The following is a 24070-nucleotide window of genomic DNA, read 5'->3' as shown; positions in this document are numbered from 1 at the left end:
ACACCTCTGCAGTCATAGGACAAAAGGAGGAGGTTAGTGGGTTACAGGTTGTTGTAATAAGCCCTAAATCCAGTGTCTCTGTTCAGTTTGTGATTTTGAGTGTCTAGAAGAGTTATGAATTTACGCTCCCAGGATGAGGACTGATCGGTGAGACATAGAGTGACCAGTCTGTGAAAAGTGGTCACCCACAGGTGATAGGGTGTTTTTGTCTTTTAGCATTTTCCTATGTGAGTTCATTGGAGAGCATAATGATTGTCTCTCTCACCATCCGAAGTTGGTCCAATAAAAGGTATTATCTCATCAACCTTCTCTCTCTAATATTCAGACTGTGATGTGACTTTATTTAAAAGACAGACCGGTTGCGGGGAGACCCTGACTGAGACGTTGCATGCTGCTATAGGTGAGGTGGTAGAGAAGCAGCAGAAGTTGGGGACTGGAGCATGTACTTGTGCGGAATGGCCCTACACAGAGCAGCAGACTGGCCTTGGCTACACTTGCGGATTCACAGCGCTCTCTCGCAGCGCTGCAAGTACTCCACCTCTCCGAGGGGAATAGCAGGCGCTGATTACAATGGTGCTTTACAGCGCTGCGCTCGCTGCGCTCAGGGGGGGTGTTTTTTCACACCCCTGAGCGCAGCGAGTGCAGCGCTGTGAATTGCCAGTGTAGCCAAGGCCACAGCAAAGCAGCACTTCCTCCCAAGGGGAAAGGAGTCTCCAAAGGTGACTCATTAATGAATGAGATAACGGAACTAAAGACTAGTGGGGATTAAATCAAAGGTGTGGATGCCGAAATGAAGATATTACAGCGAGCTGTCCAGAAGTCATAATGGCTTGATCAAACAGGCAGACAGGCAGCTCCAGAGAAAAGGATGTGCGGCTGCAGGCAGTCTGCCAGAGGCAGTACTTGTGACCACTGTTTCAGATGTGGCAGTAATGAATACGATCAGTCAGGATGTCATGCAGGAAAATCACAAGAGAGCAGAGACAAAGCTGACACGGCGTCTGATCTACCAGGAGCAGCCTACCGTTGCCATCTTACACAGAAGCAGGAAACAAGAATAGCTACTTTAGTTAGAAATAAATGCACGGGGTGGTGTTTTGTCAAGTCCTATGGGACACTAGAGCACAGGTACGCAAGGTCTCAAGTTGGTAGGTAGAAGATAATCTCCCAGAGACACACTTTAGAAAGTTCAAAGAGTTACGGGAAATAGAAGATGGTCTTGGCCTTAAAGCTGCCAGTGGAACTCAAATCCCTTATAAAGGACGGACTGACGTCCCATTCCAATTAAGCAAAGATGGTGACTTTCTGATGTTCCTGGACTGGTCAGAGCAAGGTAGAACACTACAATGTTATTGCGAAGATAGTCAAATATCACTGCTGCAAATCCTGAAATTCACCTGATGAGGCACCAGCATGTAGCCTCACTGACAATATTCAATGTGTATTTCCTCACGTTGCCATGGCAAAAGTGGAAGCTCTTGTGAACATCATCCGAAACGACAATTCTGAAACCCGAGCATGCTTCAAATGGAGAGAAGGAATGTGATTATCCCCAAAGGAAAAAAAAACCCCACTAATGTAACATGATGGATTCATACAGGTCTGGATACTGAAAGTTTAACAGCAATATTTGAGCCAGATGTCTGCTGCTCAGTCACCTGAGAATTTGGACAAAAAAGGAACACCAGTGAAAATACCTAAAAGAATCGTCTTACCAGATACATATCCCTTGACATCATTCTGAAAGGATGAACTGCGCTTGGAATTTTACAGCAGATTAAATCTGAAATTCCAGTGGATACTCAGTAGATAAAATCCTTCCTGGTGGCAGTAGTGTCAAAAATGAGAGATGACAGTCCCAAGGATCAAAGGCTAAGCCAACAAAGAGAACTACCTCTAGCCAGAGGGGATAATCAAGGTCTGTTTGAACCAGCACTGAACCTAAGCCGTTTAACAGAGATGCAAAGGAAAATGGCCCAGCAGATGCTGAAAGAGGAGTCGAAGACATGGGACTGATACCTAGTCTGCAGATGCATATCAAGTTATATGACCAGCAACATGTACAGAAGACTTACATCTCAGTGTCTTATCCACTGTATAAAGAAGTCAAGGAATACCTGCAAGATCTCCTAAACAGGGGATGGATCACAAAATCAAAGTCATCCTGTTCATCACCAGTGTGATGTGTCCAGAAAAGGGATGATAATCTAAGATTCTGCATCAGCTATTGGAACAGAATAGAAGAACCAGACCAGACAAGCAACCCATCTCTCGAATCCAAGATGTTCTGAGTGGATTAAGAGGTAAATCTTGGTTCTCCATCTTAGATCAAGGGAAGGCCCTCAAGGTTCATTAACTGAAGAAACCCATCACTTCACAGCCTTCATTACTCCATGAGGTCTATACGAATGGATTAGGCTGCTTCCTTCCAGCAACGTATGGAAGAGAGCCTTGCAGAATTTAGGGATGAGATATGCATTCCCTACCTGGATGATGTCCTTGTGTGCAGCGGCACTTTTGAAGAACACATGGAGAATGTAAGGAGAGTATTGCAGAAGCATGGAATTAAGATGAAAGCTGCCAAACGTGAGCTCTTTAAGAGAGAGGTACTTTACTTGGGAATGAAGGTACCTGCTGAAGGTTAGAAGATGGATTCATCTGACACGTTGGCTGTTCATGATTTTGAAGATAAGCCACCAAATATCCCCGGGGAACTTCGCAAACTACTAGGCTTCCTCACCTATTATCCAAGTTACTTCAAGACTTTTTTTCAAGTAGCAACGCCATTTCTATGACTTGTTGACTGTTCCATTGGAATCTGTCACACAACACCATCAAAAGTGGACTTGGAAAAAGAAGACACTTCCAGTAAGGGATTAGGTGCAGTCTTATACCAGCGTCTGGAAAGTAAACCGAGAATCATTGGTTATGGGTCAAGAACACTAATTACAGCTAAGAAAAATGATCACCTTCATTCAGGGAAGCTGGAGTTCCTAGCTTTGAAGCAGGCTGTAACTAACAAATTCTGTGACTACCTCCACTATGCACAATCCTTCACAGTTTACAGGGATAACAACCCATGAACCTATGTCCTCCCCTCTGCCAGGCTGAATGCCAAAGCACACCGTTAGGTTGAAGAAGTTGTTGACTTTAACGTTAAAGTTAGATATTGTCCAGGGAAATCTAATGTGGTTGCAGATTCTTTATCCAGAATGCCCCTTGATGTGGAAAAAATATATGATGAAAGGCACAGAAGAGACCAGCAAAGATGTTATTAATGCTGTCTTCTTGGTTAGCAGTTATTACTACCAACCCTTTGGCAGCAGAGGACTTCTCCATGGCTATTAAATCCACCGTAACGCCTATTCAGTGAGAAGACATTTTTGTAGCTCAGAAGGAAGATCCATCTATTGTTAAAATTCTTTATTATAAGTCCTTGGGGGCATACACTGAACAACCAAAAGAGCACAGGAGGATGTGGTAAGATCTCTGCCCCTGATGGGTGAATGGCATTGGTTGCATTTGGATACAGATGGAATACGTTAGCAGAAAACCTACTTATGAAATCAGCTGGATCACTTGAAATATCAAGAACTACACCAAGAGATGGGACATTTAGGAGCAGAGCAAGAAATCAGTCTCACAAGAGACCACAGATGAAGAGGGATATTGAACATCGCACCACTAGAGTCTGTACGTGTGTGTCAAAACCTCACCAGCATTCCAGAGCTCCACTAACATAATTACAATAGAACCGTCTGAGCTTGTATCAATGGACTTCTTGCACCTAGCCAGAAGCAAAGGAGGGTATGAATATATCCTAGTAATAGTGGATCACTTCACTAAGTTTGTCCAAGCCTACCCTACCACCACCAAGTCAGGCAAGACTGCGGCAAACATGATCTTCAATTACTTATTTGGTTTTCCTGAAAGGATCCATCATGACCAAGGGGCAGAGTTTGAAAATAATTTATTCAGAAAGTTACAGCACTACTGTAAAATTGAAACATCTTGCACAACTCCACACCACCCACAGGGCAATGGTTAGGTAGAAAGGCTGAACTAAGCCCTATGTTGAGAACCTTGCCAGAAGAATAAAAGTCAAACTGGAAGGACTCTCTTAAATCAGGGGCAGATTTAAGGGGCAGAGCCTGGTCACCAAACATGAAGCTTAGGGCTCAATGGTCACATCAACTTCGGCTTTTTTTTAAAGATAAAAAGTGAAGAAAAGTCCCATAAAACAAAAAGCACAGGCCTAAACGAAAGTGGATTCTCACCCAAATTGTGTTGGCTTGTGTATATCCAATTACTGGACCCTCACACCCCGACGACATTTTCCCTTGGCAAATTATTCTACGATGCTGTCCAGCTGTCTCATCTTTCTCAACGGCCAGGAGAACTAGGCACTCAGCCATGTCTGTCATAATACTGAACACATGTCATTTTTGACATGTCTTAATGTGCTTATTGTGCAGTCAGCACTAGCCACTCCAATTGCTACGGTGAGAAAAAGTAAAACAACATTTCCATTTCTGGTAAAACAGCATCAAGAGAACTTGACACACTGAAATTCAAGTAGCTTTGGACTCCAAGCAACAAAATGAACACTTATGTGTTCTTTGTAAAATAATACATCTTGAAAGGCAATCTCATGAATCAAGTCTAAAAGAAAAATATGAGTATTTTCCCATCAGTTTAAGAACTTCCTTCTTTAAAGTTATATTTTGAAGTTGCCTGGGATGGAGGAAACCAAATAGAGGAGCTATCTCTTGAAATCCCTCACACTGAGATTTTAGTTCCACGATCATATTGTTTAAGTATAAAATATTTTCTTTGATGGTTACCTTTGCTTCTAATGCAGAATTGTGTGCAAATTCATCATCCATGTAGCATATGCATCTCTTCCTGTGGCTTGGATAGTTTGCGTTTTCAAAACCTATTGCTTCCCACCTGCTCTGAGATGTTTTTACAATTTTATCATATTTTTCTTCAGCTCTGAGTTTGCTGAGATCATTCACTGTGCTCTCAAAAGTCCAGAGGACTTAGAACAGGACAATTTGCTTTGACTGTAGGATTCCAGAGGCTGCAGCTGTGATAACTAAGATCCTATGCCACCATAATAGATTGAGGTAAACCATCCAAGCCATCAAAGACAGGTTGCTTTTTGCTCAACATATGTCCTCGCTACTCCTGCGTTCGGCAACAGTTTAATCTTCTAGGCATTCAATTACATTCTCAAAATTTACTTTCGTTGCCTCATTTCATTCAAGCTGCCCATCTAGACTTGCAGCGTACCTTTAGATGTAAAGGTCTCCTTCATTCTTCAGAAGCGTGTTCAATTTCATCTGCTGCATCAATCCTGTCAACTTCTGTGGGGGGCTTGAAATGCATCATTATCTCCTCTTCCTTTTGCAAAGCTGTACTCTCTCAAGCACGATACAGATAAAGAAGATAAAGATTCTCTTTAGACTTAATCATTAATTTTTCCCATCGATGGTTAGAGTCTCTGAGATATTTATATATTTCCTGCAAAGTTGTGAAGAAAACCTTCAGATCTGGACTGGCCTTACCTTCAGCAGCATGTGCCAAAACGAGGTTAATGTGATGTGCTGGGCAATGGATGTATGGTGCCCACACTTTGTCTCCCCTGCCTGAAGGATATTCTTTCATTTTTGCTTGCAATCTTCCATGATCTCCGGCCATAACACTGGCACTATCCTATTCCTGTCCAGACATCTATTTGGCGTTTAATCCATATTTGCAGGATAAAACATTACCGGTCACACAAGGATGCAGCATCTGCCTCACTTACTGCTCAAAGCTTACAAACTGCTCTTTTATATCTGCCACTCCTTTGGCACAATCAACATTAACGAAGCGAAGCAAAATGGCCATTTGATCAACATGGCTAATATACATGACTTCATCTACAATGACAATAAAAAAAACATAGCTTCTTTGCTGATATTAAGTATGCATCACCTGCTAAAAGACGTATAAGTTCCCCAGTAATTGTCTTGCTCAAGTATTTGACTATCTTGGTGTCGCTGATCTGTTGGGCAAAAGTTGTATTATGTCTGTCAGGTAAATACCACACTTGCTGCTCTCCAGCACCTCACGGTGGCCGTGGAAGGCGACACCTAAAGTAGCGGAAGTTTTGACTATGCCAAGCAATATTTTTAGTACTTGACATTTCTTAATATTTTCAGATGCTTGTTTATCAAACCAAGCTTTGATACGGTGACCCTTCGTGACCTGCAGAGCTGCCACACATGATTGCACATGTTGTTTGCTCCTCCCCTGAGCACTGACTTTAGCATAGTCTTCCAATCATTGTTAGCCATGTTGATTTCCGAGTTTCTGTATCACCCAGCAGCCAACAAATGTGACGGTAACCTGAAAGATCAGCGTAAGCTAAGCCACTTGTCATGCAAACCTTCATACGATCAATTTTTCATTCCGTAAAATGAAGATGAAAAGTGGCGATATGTAGGGGGAAAAAGGAAACTCTCCATTTGGCTTATTGCTCACTGGGCTGGCAAGCAGGGGCGGATCCAGGCCCCAGCGCAGCAAGCACGTGCCTGGGGTGGCAAGCCGCGGGGGACGGCCTGCCGGTCGCTGTGAGGGCGGCAGTCAGGCAGCCTTCAGCGGCGTGCCTGTGGGAGGTCCGCAGGTCCCGTGGCTTCGGTGGCAATTCAGTGGCGGGCACACCGAAGGCGTGGGACCGGCGGCGGCAGATCACCCGCAGACACGCCGCCGAATCCACGTGAACAGCGGACTGCACGCAGGCACACCGCCGAAGGCCGCCTGACTGCCATGCTTGGGGTGGCAAAAAACATAGAGTCGCCCCTGCTGGCAAGGACTAATCTGAAAAAGGTGATAAAACAGTTTCCTATGTGCTAGGGTAACACAGATAATTAACAACAACAATAGCTAATGGAAGCAGAGCCCCGGGTTGTGTATCTCTCCACAATAGCCCTGGAAATGCCTTGCTTTGGGGATTTCATTGACAGTGAACTCAACCAACAAGCAAACCAAAAGAAGGGCCCAATCGTGCAAGGCGCTGAGCCCTTTATTTCCCAATGACTTCACTTCACAGCACTCAGCGCCTTGTAGGTTCAGCCTAAGAGCTGCACTCAGGTTTCTGAGAGATGGGCAACGCGGTCCTTGCTGCTGGTAGGTCTGGGCAGCGCCTTTCCCGTTCACTTTGTTCTGCTCAGCCTCTCGATCCAAACATCGCCCTCGGCACCTTTGCTTTCTGCTCCTGTCAGCATTTTATTAACCTATCTGTTCTGCAGCCTATGGTTGGAAGGGGCCATTTTATTCCTCATTTAATTTTCATGGTGCATAAAACACTGGCAGGCCTGACAGGGGAGAGTTATCGCTGCTGATGTGCACTTTTATAAGGGCGCTTAAAAAATATTAAATCAACATTTACTAAAATATTTGCAGGGTGCGGGGATGAAATGCAGTGTCAGGAGCATGCGCCGCAAATCTTACACATCCTAAAGACACGGTCAGGCAGGAAACTCAACAGAGTTTGGTTTAGAAACATAGAACCACAGGGTTAGCAGGGACTGCAAAGGCCGTCTAGTCTAGCCCTTGCCAAGATGCAGGATTTGTTGTATCTAAACCATCCAAGACAGATGGCTCCAGCCTCTTTTTGAAAACCTCCAATGAAGGAGCTTCCACAACCCCCCTAGGTGTCTGTCCCATTGTCCTACTGTTCTTACAGTCAGGAAGTTTATCCTGAGATTTAATCTAAATGTGCTGTGCTGTAGTTTGACCCCATTGCTTCTTGTCCTGCCCTCTGTGGCAGCTTTTCTCCAGCTTGTTTATGGCAGCCTTTCAAGTGTCTGAAGACCACTATCATGTCCCCCCGCCATCTCCTCTTTTCCAAACTAAACATACCCGGTTCCTTCAGCCTTTGCTGATGTGTCTTGTATTCCATCCCTTTGATCATCTTTGTCACTCACCTCTGGATCCTTTCCAGTTTTTCCATATCCTTTCTATAAGGCACTGACCAAAACCGGACACAGTTCTCCAGCTGAGGCCTAATCAGGCCCGAGTAGAGCGTTACTATCACCTCCCGTGACTCGCATGCTGTGCCTCGGTTAATGCAACCCAAAATTGCATTTGCTTTTTTTGCAACAGCATCGCATCGCTGACTCATGTTGAGGTTGTGATCCATCACAACTCCCAGATTGTTTTGGTTTTTTTTTTTGTCACCCACACCACATTATTTCTTCAACACTGACTTGAAAGGGACATTTATATAAACTCAACAAAAAACAGTTTTAGTTTATTCCTTTTTTTAAGAAAAATGCTGCACTTCCCCAGTTACAGATCTCTACCCAGGACACAAACATTACAGATTAAGTCTCATAGCCACCGGGGAGTTAGATAATGATTATTGGCCTCATTATACAGATGGAGAAACTGAGGTACAAAGCAGTAAAGAGATTTAGACAAAGCAGAACTGTAGCACAGTTAGGGAAAGAACCATGTAGAAGTACCTATATGGGAAGGGATCTAATGTAGCAGACAAAAGCATAACAAAATCAAATGGGTGGGAGCTAAAACTAGACAAAATCAGGTTAGAAGTAAGGTGGATGTTTTTAACAGTGAGGGTAATTAACCATTGGAACAACATACCAAGGGCTTTGGTGGATTCCCCACCACTGAGTGTCTTTAAATCAAGATGTATGAAACAAACAGACAAACTCTAGCTCATCCAGGAGATATGGGCTTGATGCAGGAATCATTGGCTGAGATTGCAATACGCTCACAATGGTCCTTTCTAGCCTTAAAATGTATAAATCTATTACCCCCTGATCTCCTGGCTCCCAGTTTCTGTGCTTTAACCACACCGAGTATCCCCTGTGTTTTGCATTTCTTTCCCAGTGCTGGAAACACAAATACAACATCCCTGTGCTAATGTGTGAGTTGTGTCCAGGTGGTGTCAGCACAGGCACGAGGGGGCAGGAACACCCACATTCTGTCACTGATGCTCTCTGCAGCCTTGGGAAAAATCACTTCATAATAATTAATTCCCCACCCCACAGCTGGGGAGAAATGAAGCTGAGGTCTGGTCTATACTACCCGCCTGAATCGGCGGGTAGAAATCGACCTCTCGGGGATCGATTTATCGCGTCCCGTCGGGACGCGACAATCGATCCCCGAATCGGTGCTCTAACTCCACCAGCAGAGGTGGTAGTAAGCGCCGCCGACAAAAAGCGGCAGAAGTCGATTTTGCCGCCGTCCTCACAACGGGGTAAGTCGGCTGCAATACGTCGAATTCAGCTACGCTATTCACGTAGCTGAATTTGCGTATCTTAAATCGACTCCCCGCTGTAGTGTAGATGTACCCTAAGTGAATTTGGGGCTTGATCCCAAGTGCCTTCCACATGGAACGCCCAGAGACGTCGTTACAATGCAGGCTGCAAGCTCTCTGGGGCAGGGATTGCTTTCGGTGAAGAGCCCAGAATGATGGAGCTTGACTGGGTCTCTGGGCGCTATGTCATAATGATGATAGATAAAGGGGGCAATGCAGAATTAGACCAAAGGCTTTGAAGATGAAATGGTCTAGCTGATGCAGCTGGCGTAGCAGCTCTGCACACATACCCCCGGCCCAGGGCTCACCTTAGCTTGAGGCATGAAGTAGCCACTCTGATATGTCCTTGTTAACACCATTCTGGATACCGTTGGTAGCAGAACTGAAGCATGTCTACACTAGAAACGCTGCAGCTACACCGCTGTAGTGTAGATGCTCACCACAGCAATGGGAGGGGGTCTTCTTTCACCATAGCAAATCCACCTCCCTGAGAGGCAGTAGCTAGGTCGAAGGAAGATTTCTTTCATCAACTTAGCACTGTCTACACCAGGGCTTGGGTTGGCTTAACTACGCTGCGCAGGGAGTGAATTTTTCTCATCCCCGAGTGACGTCGTTGGAGCAACCTAAGATTTAGGCGTAGACCCGACCTGAGTGGCCCAGGCGACTGACTGCAGAGCCTGTCATGTCTAAGTCACTGCTGGTCCATTGAAGGAACCAAAACTCTCTATCATCAGATGTGGCTGGTGGGAAACCTGGGGAAAATGGGTAGGTGAGATCTGAGTGGGCATGAAAAACCACCACCAGAGGCAGCACTAACTGCAAACCAGATGGGCATCTCAGCAGAGAGGCCACCATCTGGATGGCAACTCAACTTGCCTGGAGAAGGTTTCAGTCTGCCCATATCAAGGGGGGAAGACGCTAGCCCAGCTGCTCCCTGCACTGATCCTGTTCTGTGGCTAGAAGGAGCAGGAACTGGCGTGTTTCACCAACACACATTTCCTTTTTAAGACCCGGTTTGGAAAACCCGCCCGCTGAGACGTGGCCCCGACTGACCTTCCATCAGGGTGTGGTGGATGCTCCAGTAGACACTCAGGCAATGTTTCTCCTTCTTCATGCCCCGTTTACACTTGCAGCCGGAGAGCTGGCTGGACAGCAGGGCCGTCACCGTGCTCCGGCACTGGTTCTTGGCGTCCGGCCCCAGTTTGTTGGCGCCGTTGCCTGCGATGCATTGCCGGAGGGTCCGGAACTTGGAGCTGCAGCTGGGATCATTGGTGCAGGACTCCCCGGCCTGCAGGCAATCTCTGCCCGAACTCACTGCTTCCGTCATGGCTTCTGCAAGAGAACAAGAGAGAGAGTCAGGGTGCGATGCTCCCAGACTGAAGATCAAAGCAATTCAACAACAACTCCCACTTTCTGGGCCAGGCTCTGAATAAGTCTTTGCTTAAATATACAAGCCCAATGGCCTGGCTTCCCCCAAGCACCTTACAAACAATGGGCCCGCTCATGAAGTCCTTACTCATGAACTCCCATTGATCTCAAGGGCACAAGTCGAAACTGCAAAATCAGGACTTCAACATACAGTCACCTCCCCTCCTGCTGTTAATGTGCCTACGGTGGAATACAGCAGCTGCTTAACAGTGTGTAGCAACACCATCCCACAGCCTCTACAGATTCGCCTACAGGGGAACTGGGAGGACAACATGCCCCCTTTGCCCTACGCTGGCACAGGGAAAGCCCCGGGAATGAACTGATGGTGGAGGGATAGCTCAGTGGTTTAAGCATTGGCCTGCTAAACCCAAGGTTATGAGCTCAACCCTTGAGGGGGCCATTTAGGGATCCAGGGCAAAAATCTGTCTGGGGATTGGTCCTGCTTTGAGCAGGGGGTTGGACTAGATGACCTCCCATGGTCCCTTCCAACCCTGGTATTCTATGTCTTCTTTCACTGTTTTGTGGCCCATGGAAATCGCAGAGCTCCACTGAAGTCAAAGGTGATTTACACCAGTGGAAAAATCTGGCTCTTTGACTGTACGATCCCAGACGAAAGGCAGTGGATCAGCCCTGCAATCCATTGCATGGACAGACCTACTGCGTTGCTGCCGATTCCCCTCCGTCTCCCACCAGCTGAGCGTGGTGCGGCTGCCTTGCCCGCCACAGGGAGGGCAGCGGCGTATGCGGGAGGAGAGGAGAATCAGCCCCTTTCGCATGCGCGCGTTCTCGCTCTCGCGCCTTCGGTGGGGCGGCGGATGGGAAAATTCTCCAAACGTTAAGTGCATGCAGCCTCAGTAACTGCGGGGAGGTTTGGATGTGCAGCGGCAAGCCCCCCGGTGTGCGGTAACTGGGTCGGTGTATGTTCCGGGGGCAGGCCAGTTTGTCACCGGCGAGCCATTAGGACCCCTCCAGGGCTCGTGCCTGGTCCGATCATTTCCAATGTCTCGGCAGAGGGGTCTCGAGTTTTCCCCTCTGAGGGTACGTCTACATCTCCTGGAGACGACCCACACTAGCTCTGAGCGAGCCAGCTAGCTAAAAATAGCAGCATAGCTATAGCTGCACCAGGGGGCGCTAGCTGCCCCGAGTAGGTACCTACGGTTTCAGACAGGATCACACTCAGAGCACCTAACTCATCTCGCTGCCGGTGCAGCCGCGGCGACACGGCTACTTTAGAGCTAGCACAGGTGTGTCTGTCTGAGCTGCAAGCCCCTGTGCACCCACGGAGTCGGCACCTCTGGACCGAGGGGCTGCAGAGCCCTGGGGCCTTGGCCTACGACACCCTAGAGAGCTCATTGGGAAAAGCCCAGGGACTAACACAAAGCCGTGCCGTGATGGGTGCTGAATTTGGGGTCTCCGTGCAGCACTATGATGACATAACGTCATGACGCTGCCATGCACGCAGCGTGATGGTGGCCCAGTGTTCCCCGGTGAACAGGCATGAGAGCAGATGGAGCATCTCAGACAGAGGGGAGAACACCAAGTCCAGGAAAGGCCCGGCCTGAAGGAAAGTGGCTGACATGCGTTCGCTGCCCTCTGTTCGTTCAGCCATCCAAGCTGCCCCTGTGACCACGTCACAATTGAACACAGCCCCAACGTTTGGGTGTGGTGCTCAATGCTGGCCTGGATCGCAGGTGGCTGTTCTTCCCCAGAGCCGGGGGTGACAGTTGGGGGGAGGGTATCCTGTGGGACGGACGCTCAGGTTACAGAGTGGATGTGACATCCTCCTGGCGTGAGAGAATGGCCTTGCCATCCCGGCTGCCATTTCAAACTAACGTGACGTTCTCATTTGCTCCCTGTCCAAAATGGCTGCTCAGCGCCGTTGTGTCCCACCCCAGTGAGAGGGGGCCTCATTCTGCAGCATTAGGATGTTTTTGGTAAGAGCTGCTTCTGTGTTGGCTAGAATGGAGGGCACCAGCTGGAATCTGGCTGTTTAAATTCTGTCCATCCAAGCTCCTGGCCAGCACAAACATGGCTGCTCTGAAATGCCGAGGTTGGCTCTCAACCACAGCAATCCTGTCAAACTCCAAATCATCTCAAACTCCCCCATCTCTGAAAGCATAAATTGTCTCAAAACTTTAGACAAATTTTAGTTCAAGGCAAGCCTAATTTATTCATGGATCTCAATTTATTCAGCACTTTAGGATTGTTTAGATCACTCCAAAAGGTTGATAGAAACATTCTTTTAGGCATGCATGAAACTCCCCCTTCAGCTCTTATAACCTTAAAAACTACTGAACCAACTTTCTTCAAACTGAGCTTGCTCTCTAAATCTTAATGAGATCTATAAAACAAGCTAAGTTTGGTGTCTCTGCCTTCAGTCACTGCTGAGTTATCCATGCACAAATTTTCTGAGCAGAACATACTGGGAAAAGGTCTAAATATTTTTTTTTTACTGAAAAAAACTGAAAAAAACGGACAACAGATTTTGCTCAGATGTTCTAAAAAGTGTCTGGGCTAAGAAAAAATGTGCAAAATTTCAGCCTAAAAGGAATTAGTTTGTCAGCATCACATGAGCAACTGGCAAAGGTGGGTTGGAATGGATGTTGGGACCCAGTGTGAACTCCAGCAGATACTAACCATGCCGGGTATAAACACAGACAATCTGCAAAGACCGTAAGGTACTTTGGGAGCCTACTTAAAATAAATCAAACATTCACGGATTCAAAAATTTGCCTACAAAATATAAAGTGAATATGTTCTCAAGCTGAGACCCGCTCACATGAACAGAGAGACCGGGAGCAAGATTTACAGATCAAGTTCTAATGGCCTGAATGCTGGTGCTTTCTGTTTACGATGCAGGCACTGGAAGCAACTTTAACTGGGATGTGACAAATGACCCATTCCATAATCGTGTTATTTACTAACTAAAAGATCTGGGGGATTTTTATTGTTAGCGGTATGTTTGCTGCTCAGACAACATAACATCACCTTTCCCCCAGCATGGCCCTCGGAAGTCATTTTATGCAACGTAAAGAAAGTGTCTCTCTGAGAAAATCTGTGTAATTTACAATATGGATGATGCGTCTTAACCTGCCCATGAGCGAAAGGGACATAAGAACACAAGAACGGCCATACTGGATCAGACCAATTGTCCCTCTAGCCCAGTATCCTGTCTTCCAACAGTGGCCAATGCCAGGTGCCCCAGAGGGAATGAACAGAACAGGTAATCATCATGTGATCTATCCCTTGCCACCCGCTCCCAGCTTCTAGCAAACAGAGTCTAGAGACACCATCCCTGCCAATCCTGGCTAATAGCCATTGATGGATCTACCCTCCATGAACTTATCTAGTTCTTTTTAAACCCTGTTATAGTCTTGGCCTTCACAACATCCTCTGGCAAGGAGTTCCACAGGTTGACTGTGCGTTGTGTAAAGAAATACTTCCTTTTCTTTGTTTTAAACCTGTTGCCTATTAATTCCATTTGGCAACCCCTAGTTCTTGTGTTCTGAGGAGGAGTAAATAACACTTCCTTATCTACTTTCTCCTACCCGTCATGATTTTATAGACCTCTATCATATCCCCCCCTTAGTCGTCTCTTTTCCAAGCTGAAAAGTCCCAGTCTTATTAATCTCTCCTCATATGGCAGCCATTCCATACCCCTAATAATTTTTTGGCCTTTTCTGAACCTTTTCCAATTCCAGTATATCTTTTTTGAGATGGGGCAACCAGATCTGCACGCCCTAAATCAGATCTTCTTTGACAAGGATGGGCAAGTTCATGGTCTTGCTTTCACCATGTTCTTTGAGGGGTCTCTCTCAACACAATTCTACCTTATGATTTGTACACTGCTGCCCATCACCATAGTATGTGAGTGCCAAATTCAGGTCCCTGGCATTTGGACCATGGATATGTTTTTTTTCCCCTACTGCCTCTTTGTTGTAACAGAACTTTCAGCTCCCGTCTCTCTTTATTTGTGTATTTTGAAAGTCCTTTTGCCTGTATTATTCCCTTTGCTTGATGTCAATTCCACACTCTTACTGTGGGCAGGTGGGGTCAGAAGTTTATTTTCACATCCTGTATATGGCCATATATACCCAATGTCAGATCCTTAGAAATATTTCTGATCCTTCTGATCTCACATCAGAGTAGCTTTCCTTACTTTAGCGGAGTTACTCCTGATTTTCACCATGTGAGGGAAATCAGGATCATCCCGTGTTTTAAATAGTATTCAGCACATCTATAGTGCTTTTCACTCAGGGATCTCAAAGTATTTTACTGACCAAGCAGGTCCCACTTTACGCTATGGGGACAGCTCCATCCAGCACTGAAACGTAGCTGGCTCTGGGGCCAGACATCGCAGTGATGTGGATGGTGACGCTGGGCAAGAGTTTGGGGAATGACGTGAAACATGCTTTGTCCAGCTGAGGCTGCAGGGGGAGTGTCAGGTTAAGATATGAGCAGGGTACTCAGACGCCAGGTTCACATGCCCCAATTCTCCGACACTAGCCCAGCATTGCAATGTTCAGGTTGCAAACCTACGGCAGATAAAACCTGTTTCCACTGAAAATTTCGGTTCGCACACGATCTGCCAACGTCCCTTTAAATATTGACGTTCCGCATTTACAAGGTGTGGATTCAAAACCCTCGAAGGGTTTAGGATTCAGGCACAGTCCTGAGGATGACCATAGCGATCGCCGTTATTTCCGAGACAAACTATTCACTCTAGGGAGAAAGAACGAGGAGCACTTGAGGCACCTTAGAGACTAACAAATTTATTTGGGCATAAGCTTTCGTGGGCTAAACTCATGAAAGCTTATGCCCAAATAAATTTGTTAGTCTCTCAGGTGCCACAAGGCACGTTCTTTTTGCTGATACAGACTAACGCGGCTGCAACTCTGAACTCTAGGGAGAGTGTCAGTTGCCTTGTTTTCTACTGCTCAGAGGAAAATGGCCACCCAGATCCTCCACTAGGTGGCAGTAGCTATTTACTGTCATTCTAGTTTAATTGAAAGGTTTTTACTTAATTCACTTAAGCATTGATGAGAGATTCCAGAAAGCACAAGGGCCTGAAGTCCTCTGTTTATCCATGGACAGCTACACCCGGCAACATGTCTTCACTCTGATTTTCAGGGCCAAAGGATGCTGTGAGTCTCCAGCCCCATTCCACCAAGATTCCCAGCTCATTCTGGGAGTTTTGTAGTGTGGACACCTGCCTAGTAGGGGATGGGCTAACACTATCAACTAGTTTCATGGAAGGGCCACCAAACGGCCGTTAGACGATCCTGGTTTTAATATACTGACAGTGAAATTCAAACTGGTTACTCGATACTGATATGTCTATTAGCAGCAAAATACTTAATACTCGGAAAACGAACCTCCAGTTTATTCAGAATGGTCCAAAAAATGGTCAAACATGGCTTTGATGGAGAAGATAACCACAAAATGGGGGTGACAGACACCAAATTTTGGTGTCCAAGGATGCAGCCGTGCAGTTGTGAAGTTCCCTGGCTCATCTGTATTGTCGTTACCAATGTTAAGATTACATTTGTAGCTTGCGTATGTAGATTTGCGTGGTCAGGTGCTCAGGTGTACATGAGGACAGAGCCCTTTATAGACAGCAACGATTTGTTTTCACACGTGCCGGTGGAATAATGATAATGCTATCATGACTGGTTAATGTGCTTCGAATACGCTGCCTGCACAAGGAGAATCAGTATTGCTCAATTTTGTGTCATAGTCACCGTACTGCTAAGGCTACTAGAGATTCTCTTTTAGCATAAGTGCTAGAGGCAAGAGGATTTGGCTTCTATCCCCACCCATTCCAGGAAGCTCAGAGTTATTGTGACGGGCAGCCTAGTGACAACCCTACGGGGTAGTTAGCCAATGATTTGTTACAATACCAAATGCTTGAAGGTGCTGTACAAAAATAATGAATAGGTTGCCTTGTCATGAAAGGGACTGTTGAGAAGCATGTTATTATGCTAAGCCGGAAACGAAATACACCAGCTCCTTAGTATGCTGTGAAAAGCACAACAGAACCAGCAACATGTAAGGCCACTTTCACATTGTGAAACCGAACCAGTGAAGGTTTGTTCCCAGCACCTCCTCCAGGGCGGTAGCCAGCCCACTTCTAAATAACCCATGCGCCGGAGCTTCCACCAGTCCCCTCGGGGAGTGTTTCTTTAGAGCCATCCCCGCCGTGCACATTGCACGGCACATGCTGCTTGGCTTATTGTTTTACTGAATTAGGTCAGAGCAGCCAACACAAGTGGCCGCTGATTGATAATGATTGTTATTAGTTGTGCTCGGTGGAATTAGAGATTTGGTGTAAAAACAGGCTTCAAACCCCAGAACAAAACGTGCCGCTAATGAAACAACTACACAGGCCAGCTTGGTCGGTTGTTACTAACAATCCTCCTGGCTAGGGAGATGTTTTGCTCAGAATTCTTTGGTGAGAGCGGCTCAGCAACCGAACTCGGGAGGTTCTCGGAGCAACGCCAGCTGGTAGGTGCAGCAGCAGCTTGCACAACTCTGTGCTGAGACCACTGCCCATCAAGCTGACCAAGGCTGTCTCATTATTTCCTGGTCTGTCCGTACCTAGCTGCTGGCGCTTGTCTTAGACTTTGATTGTAAGCTCTTTGGGGGTGGGGGCCGTCTTTTTGTGCTGCGTTTGTACAGCGCCTAGCACAACAAGGGTGCTACAATAATAAAAATGCTATCACGTTTGCTAAGTGTGTCCCTCGCCCCCTAGTGGCTGGATAGTGGACTACTTCTACCAGCTAATGAAATGACCCCTTTAGCTCAAGTGGCTAGAGGACTTTGATCCAAAGCCCACTGAAACCAATGGAAAGCTTCTCACTGACTTCCACGGGCTTTAGATGAGACTCTTGAAAGGTTCTATGCTCAGTCCCTGCTGCTGATAGATCCAAACCACACAGTGCTAACCAGGGTAGTGCCATGCATGAGTGATCAAAGTACTACGAAGAGCAACACACATGAATGCAAAACTCTCTCGGGCAGGATTACAAAACAACACCAGTTACCCATGCTTTCCTATTCCCAGGTGCCTAAATATTTCTAAGGATCTGGGCCCTCTCCCGCATTGAAGTCAATGGGAATTAAGCACCTAAATACCTTTAAAGATCTGGGCCTAGGTGCCTGCATGCCCAGAATTTGTCAGGATGGATCCTCACATTCCTGGAGAAAACACATTTATGTGCTGATGACCATGCACTGGTAGTTCACTCAATCGATCAATCATAATCATAATACTCAAAAACCAGTGGGAGAACACTTTAACCTGTCTGGCCATTCAATGACAGACCTGCGGGTGGCTATCTTACAACAGAAAAACTTCAAAAACAGACTCCAACGAGAGACTGCTGAGCTGGAATTGATATGCAAACTAGATACAATCAACTCAGGATTGAACAAGGACTGGGAATGGCTGAGCCATTACAAACATTGAATCTATCTCCCCTTGTAAGTATTCTCACACTTTTTATCAAACTGTCTGTACTGGGCTATCTTGATTATCACTTCAAAAGTTTTTTTTTTCTCTTACTTAATTGGCCTCTCAGAGTTGGTAAGACAACTCCCACCTGTTCATGCTCTCTGTATGTGTGTATATATATCTCCTCAATATATGTTCCACTCTATATGCATCTGAAGAAGTGGGCTGTAGTCCATGAAAGCTTATGCTCTAATAAATTTGTTAGTCTCTAAGGTGCCACAAGTACTCCTGTTCTTTTTGCGGATACAGACTAACATGGCTGCTACTCTGAAACCAGTCGATCAATGACATTCTATTTATAACTCATCTTTTTGCTCATGCAGTTAACTGCTTTGGTTTCACAATTAGCCTAAAGAAAACTGAAGTGTTGTACCAGACTTGCTGGGGGATGCACACGCCCACCCAATTATTAATAACACCACCACTCCTCTCAAGTCCGTGGGTAAGTTTTCTTGCCGACGGAGCATGCCAGCACAGAATGCCACAACGGATTCCGGAATTACCCCTCGCACAGCCAAGGCGAGGAATGTTGTCGGCTGCCTTTCGAACAATTGGGGTCTCGGAATAAGCACTAAGCTAAATGTCTATCAGGCAGTTGTGCTAACAACATATCACCACCATATCAGGAAACGTGGTGAGTTCCAGATGTGCTATCTTCACTCTGTTTTCAGGGTCAAATTGTAGGACAAGATTCCTAACACCTAAATCCTTAATTGTTGTCAGATGTCCAGCATTCAAAGCATGCTCATAACAGCTCCGACTATGTTGGTCTGGGCATCTTGTTCATATGGCCAACTCAAGAATCCCCAAGGCCATATTTTGTGGTCGGTTAAAGTGAGGCACCTGCTCTCATGGTGGTGAGTACAAATGGTATAAAGATACACTGAGGTCAAACTTGAAAGCATTTCAGGTTGATTCCAGTACCTGAGAAGCAACAACCCATGACAGAGCAAGGTGGGGGTAAATTTGTCATGTTGCCATTACACCCAATTTCCAAGCAGTTATTAACACATGCGAAAAACATGAACAGTGCAAAGCAAGGATACAACAATCTGCAATGATCATGGACAAATTGTGTGCGTCCCACATGCAATTGTATTTGCAATTCTTGGATCGAGCTGATCTCCCACATATTCATTGATAGTGATTGTTGAATTCTCATATGCCTACACCGACATGAGACTCCATCCAGCCATCCTGTAGGGGCCAAGTCTCCCCTATCCAATCCCTTTGCACCCTGTGGAGTTATTTATACCTCTTCAAAGGGCATATAGGATGCTACCATTGCAAACGCAGACGTGAAGGACACCAAATGATGCAAGTGGGTGGAGAATCAGGCCCTTTGACTTCTTTTGAGATTAATAATCCCTATCTTGGCTAATCCTTTTCATCTGAGATCTCAAAGCACTTCACAAAGGAGGCAACTACCCATGTTCCTATTTTACAGATGGGGAAGGAAAAGCATTGAAAGGTGCAATGATTTGCCCATGGTCCCATAGGAGGTCTGAGAGATCTGAGGTAATGCAAGTCCAATGCGCTATCCATTGGGCTTATGTATTTTTCTTACCCTTAGAGATATAACTAGTGATAGCACCTGTAGCATCGTAGTTCTACCGAGCACCATGCAAAGACAGAGCCAGTACAGACACAAAAAGAACAGGAGTACTTGTGGCACCTTAGAGACTAACAAATTTATTTGAGCATAAGCTTTCATGGACTACAGCCCACTTCTTCGGATGCATATAGAGTGGAACATATAATGAGGAGATATATAGAGACATACAGAGAGCATGAACAGGTGGGAGTTGTCTTACCAACTCTGAGAGGCCAATTAAGTAAGAGAAAAAACGTACAGTACAGACACAGGGAGAAGAGCGCCCTCTATTGAACCAATAGCATCACTTTCTGCAGCACACGTATCTTCCCTGACATTTCCCGTTCTACGTCCTGATCAGATCTGACCCTGCTTAGCTCATGTGGCTAGAGCCACAGGTAGAATCATAGAAGATTAGGATTCAAAGAGACCTCAGGAGGTCATCTAGTCCAACCCCCTTTTCAAAGCAAGCCCAAGCCCAATTAAATCATCCCAGCCAGGGCTTTGTCAAGCTGTGCCTTAAACATCTCCAAGGATGGAGATTCCACCACCTCCCTAGGTAACCCACACAGTGCTTCACCACCCTCCTAGTGAAATAGTTTTTCCTAATATCCAAACTAGACCTCCCCCACTGCAATTTGAGACCATTGCTGCTTGTTCTGTCATCAGGTACCACTGAGAACAGCCGAGCTCCATCCTCTTTGGAACACCCCTTCAGGTAGTTGAAGGCTACTATCAAATCCCCCCTCACTCTTCTCTTCTACAGACTAAACAAGCCCAGTTCCTTCAGCCTCTCCTCGTAAGTCATGTGCCGCAGCCCCCTGATCATTTTCGTTGCCCTCCGCTGGACTTTCTCCAAAACTGGATGCAATACTTCAGATGTGGCCTCACCAGGTAGTTGTTATACCATGCAGGGATGTCCTGACATCAGACAAGTTCTCAGATGCTCCCCTGCAAAGTTACATCCACACCATCTGATACTGATGTGGCATTACCTCAGAGCATTGTCTGTGGTGGGTCTTAGTCTAAGAAGGATACTGGAACACAGCCCTCGGCTCAGTGCAGCCACTCATCAGTTACATGCAGGATATGAAGAAGAGCTCTGTGTAAGCTTGAAAGCTTGTCTCTGTCACCAACACAAGTTGGTCCAATAAAATATATTACCTCCCGCACCTTCTCATGCAGGATATGAGTCAGGATTCTTTATTCCAGACACCAACATAAGAAACACACTCCCTGGTAGCTACATTGTGCACAAGGATCAAATACAGTCCAGCTCAAGGCCTTTTCTTTCTCTGTGACAAACTTTTTCAGCAGACACGTTAGATGCATTTCTCCTGGCTGCTGGCCACCCAGCACGGCCCTGGCCTCTCTCATTAGTGCATGGAATAAAGAATCTCGAATTTCAAAACAAAAAGTAGTTTCAAAACAAAAATTGATTTCCCCCCTCAAAGAAAACGTCAAAACTAAATGTTTTGACTCTTTCAGAATTTGTTTTATATGCACCATTGAGCAAAGCCAACATCAATTCACAAAACATGTTGGTGTCACCTAATCTGCATTTTTCTCCAAAAAAAAGGTTTGCCCAGCATTACCCTGGGACCCCCCTAGTATACATTTCTATAGGCCCTTGTAAGAGTTTATATTCAGCAAGTTCTCCAACGTACTGTGTCAACTGCAAAATCCAGATCCAGCCCCTTTTCACTGTCATCAGTTTTCTCCCATTTGTTGGTGGCTGAAACTGTCCTGCCTCCATGTCTCTGCATGCTGTGACCCTATCAAATTGCACAAACTGAGCAGGGTCAATACTTTATTAGAGCATTGGGGAAGCCAGATGCTGTGGGAAGTGATGCTCATGATCTACCGCTCTTCCTTGAAAGTCAAAACCAGCCAATACTTCAGACCGGTGCTGTCTTTTGGGTGAAATGTAACATTGGCAACCTGCCAGGGGTGGGTTCTGACCTTTCATCCTAGCCCTCTCAGGATTTGAAGAGGTGTTTTAAATGTCTGTCGGACAGTTGTGATAACAACACTTCTGTATGGTTGTGAGACATGGACAAACATATCGCCTCCAAACTCGATCAGTTCCGTATGCACCATCTCCGGTCTGGTTTAGTATTGGTGTCTCCGTTCAATTTCAATTTTAGGCATGTAGTAGGGACTTCTCCTGCCTGGCATTAAACCCACTCACTGCCTCAGTTTACCATCCATCTCACCAACAAACTGCCACATCCGTTGTTCTCAGAACACCACTCCTCTTCTGGGGATAGTTTATTACCATAAAATACTCAATACTTCTCCTGGCTCACTGAGTCTTAGAAGTTTATAATGGTTCTCAGCTTCTACACAGCTCTCCCCACAGAGTCTTTCCAGGCCTTTCTGAGGGTTTCCCCTTCCTTATAGCCCTGTCTTCAGGCCCACAGGCCTTTTCAGGCTTCCTCGCTGGGGCTTGCTACCTCAGAAATTCCTGCTCCCTGGATGTCACTCAGCTGAGTTTTATCCCTGAAGAGTCTCATGCTTCTGGCAGTTCACATCCACTCTCATGCTCTCACCTCTACTGCCTGGCAGCTTTGGAAAGTTGTCACCTCCCCTCTTGTCCCCCCCCACCCCCCCGCAGACTCTCTCCTTGAACTGTCTCAGAATCCCAACAAAAAGATATATTGGAATTGGAAAAGGTGCAAAGAAGGGCATCAAAATGATTAGGGGGATGGGACAGCTTCCATCTGAGGAGAGATTCAAAAAACGAGGACTATTCAGTTTAGAAAAGAGATGACGAAGATAGGCTATGATAAGGGTCTATAACATCGTGAGCAGTGTGGGGAAAGTGAATAAAGAAGAGTGATTTATCACATAACACGAGAACCAGGGGTCACCCAATAAAATTAATAGGCAGCAGGTTTAAAACTCAAATAAGGAAGTATTTCTTCACACACTGCACAGTCAACCTGTGGAACTCATCGCCAGGGGATGTTGTGAAGGCCAGTATTCTGTCTCTGACAGTGGCCAGTGCCAGATGCTTGAGAGGGAACGAACAGTACAGGGTAATTTCAAGTCATCCGGCCCCTGTGCCAGCTTCTGTCAGTTGGATGTTTAGAGACACCCGGAGCAGGGGGTTGCATCCCTGACCATCTTGGATAATAGCCACTGATGGATCTGACCTCCAAGAACTTACCTAATTCTTTTTTGAACCCAGTTATATTTTTGGCCTTTCGGATTTTTGTCTCCCACTAGTGGATGGCCCACATGAATTTGTTTATGAGTCTGCTACTGCATTTGAATTAAGGGAATGGGTTCTTTACTTCAAGCGGCAGAGGCGCCTGCTTCCCCATTCACGGGACTTGGGTTCAGTCCCTGCATGTGTAACAACCAGGGCCGTCATCACATGTTTTAAACCAAGGCTTCCTGCTTCTCCGGGTCAGTTTTTTCCAGCTGTGACATCACAACACGCCATTCGTGACATCACAGGACATGGAGTATGACACAAACACAAGATAGCTTCACTGCTGGATGTGGCAGCGGGTAGAATCCGGGATAAAGGAGAGGGGGGGAAATCTCAGAAGCTGGCTTAACAAAGAGAAGGTTAACAGGTGCCTTCACCTCCTGGGGAACAAATATTTGATCATGGGCTCCTCAATCTAGCAAAGAGACAACAAGCTGCAATGGCTGGACAAATTCAGATGGAAAGGCGGCACAAATGTTTAACAGGGAGGGTAGTTAACCGTAAGAAGAACTTGCCCAGGGTTGCAGTCGATTCTGCATCACTGGCAATTTTTAAGTCAAGATCATGGGCGGCGGGTATCAAAGGTCAGGGCAGGCTGAGCCTCCCCTGGCGCAGGCCGCCACCCTGCCCCGAGGCCCTGCCCTGCCTCCCCCTCCACCCTGAAGCCGGCAGGGCTCAGCTCCAGCTGGTGGCCTGGAGCTCAGGCACAGCGGCAGCCAGGGGCAGCCCGGGGCAGCCCTGGGGCCGGCTGTGGAGGGGTCAGGCCAGCGGCCCGGGGCAGCCCTGGGGCCGGCTGTGGGGGGGTCAGGCCAGCGGCCCGGGGCAGCCCTGGGGCCGGCTGTGGGGGGGTCAGGCCAGCGGCCCGGGGCAGCCCTGGGGCCGGCTGTGGGGGGTCAGCTCTGGTGCCGGCCTGGGGGGGACCAGCAGCCTGGGGTGGTGCTGGAGGGGGAGGGCAGTGGCCTAGGGCTGGGGCAGGCAGCC

The 24070-nt window shown here is 46.6% G+C and overlaps 1 protein-coding gene across 1 annotated transcript in view; it reads right to left on the bottom strand.

Annotated features, from left to right (window-relative positions):
* The window catches only part of GFRA4 (GDNF family receptor alpha 4), a 150032-nt gene that overhangs the window by 42947 nt on the left and 83015 nt on the right, over positions 1 to 24070 (bottom strand). The window contains exon 2 of the mRNA XM_054030666.1: positions 10388 to 10666. Within this exon, the coding sequence (XP_053886641.1) occupies positions 10388 to 10666 (279 nt within the window). The remainder of the gene's footprint in view (positions 1 to 10387; positions 10667 to 24070) is intronic.

The sequence above is a fragment of the Malaclemys terrapin genome, chromosome 5, assembly GCF_027887155.1.
Source record: "Malaclemys terrapin pileata isolate rMalTer1 chromosome 5, rMalTer1.hap1, whole genome shotgun sequence".
In the NCBI taxonomy this organism is placed as follows: Eukaryota; Metazoa; Chordata; order Testudines; family Emydidae; genus Malaclemys; species Malaclemys terrapin.
This window is presented reverse-complemented; position numbering and strand designations above follow the sequence as displayed.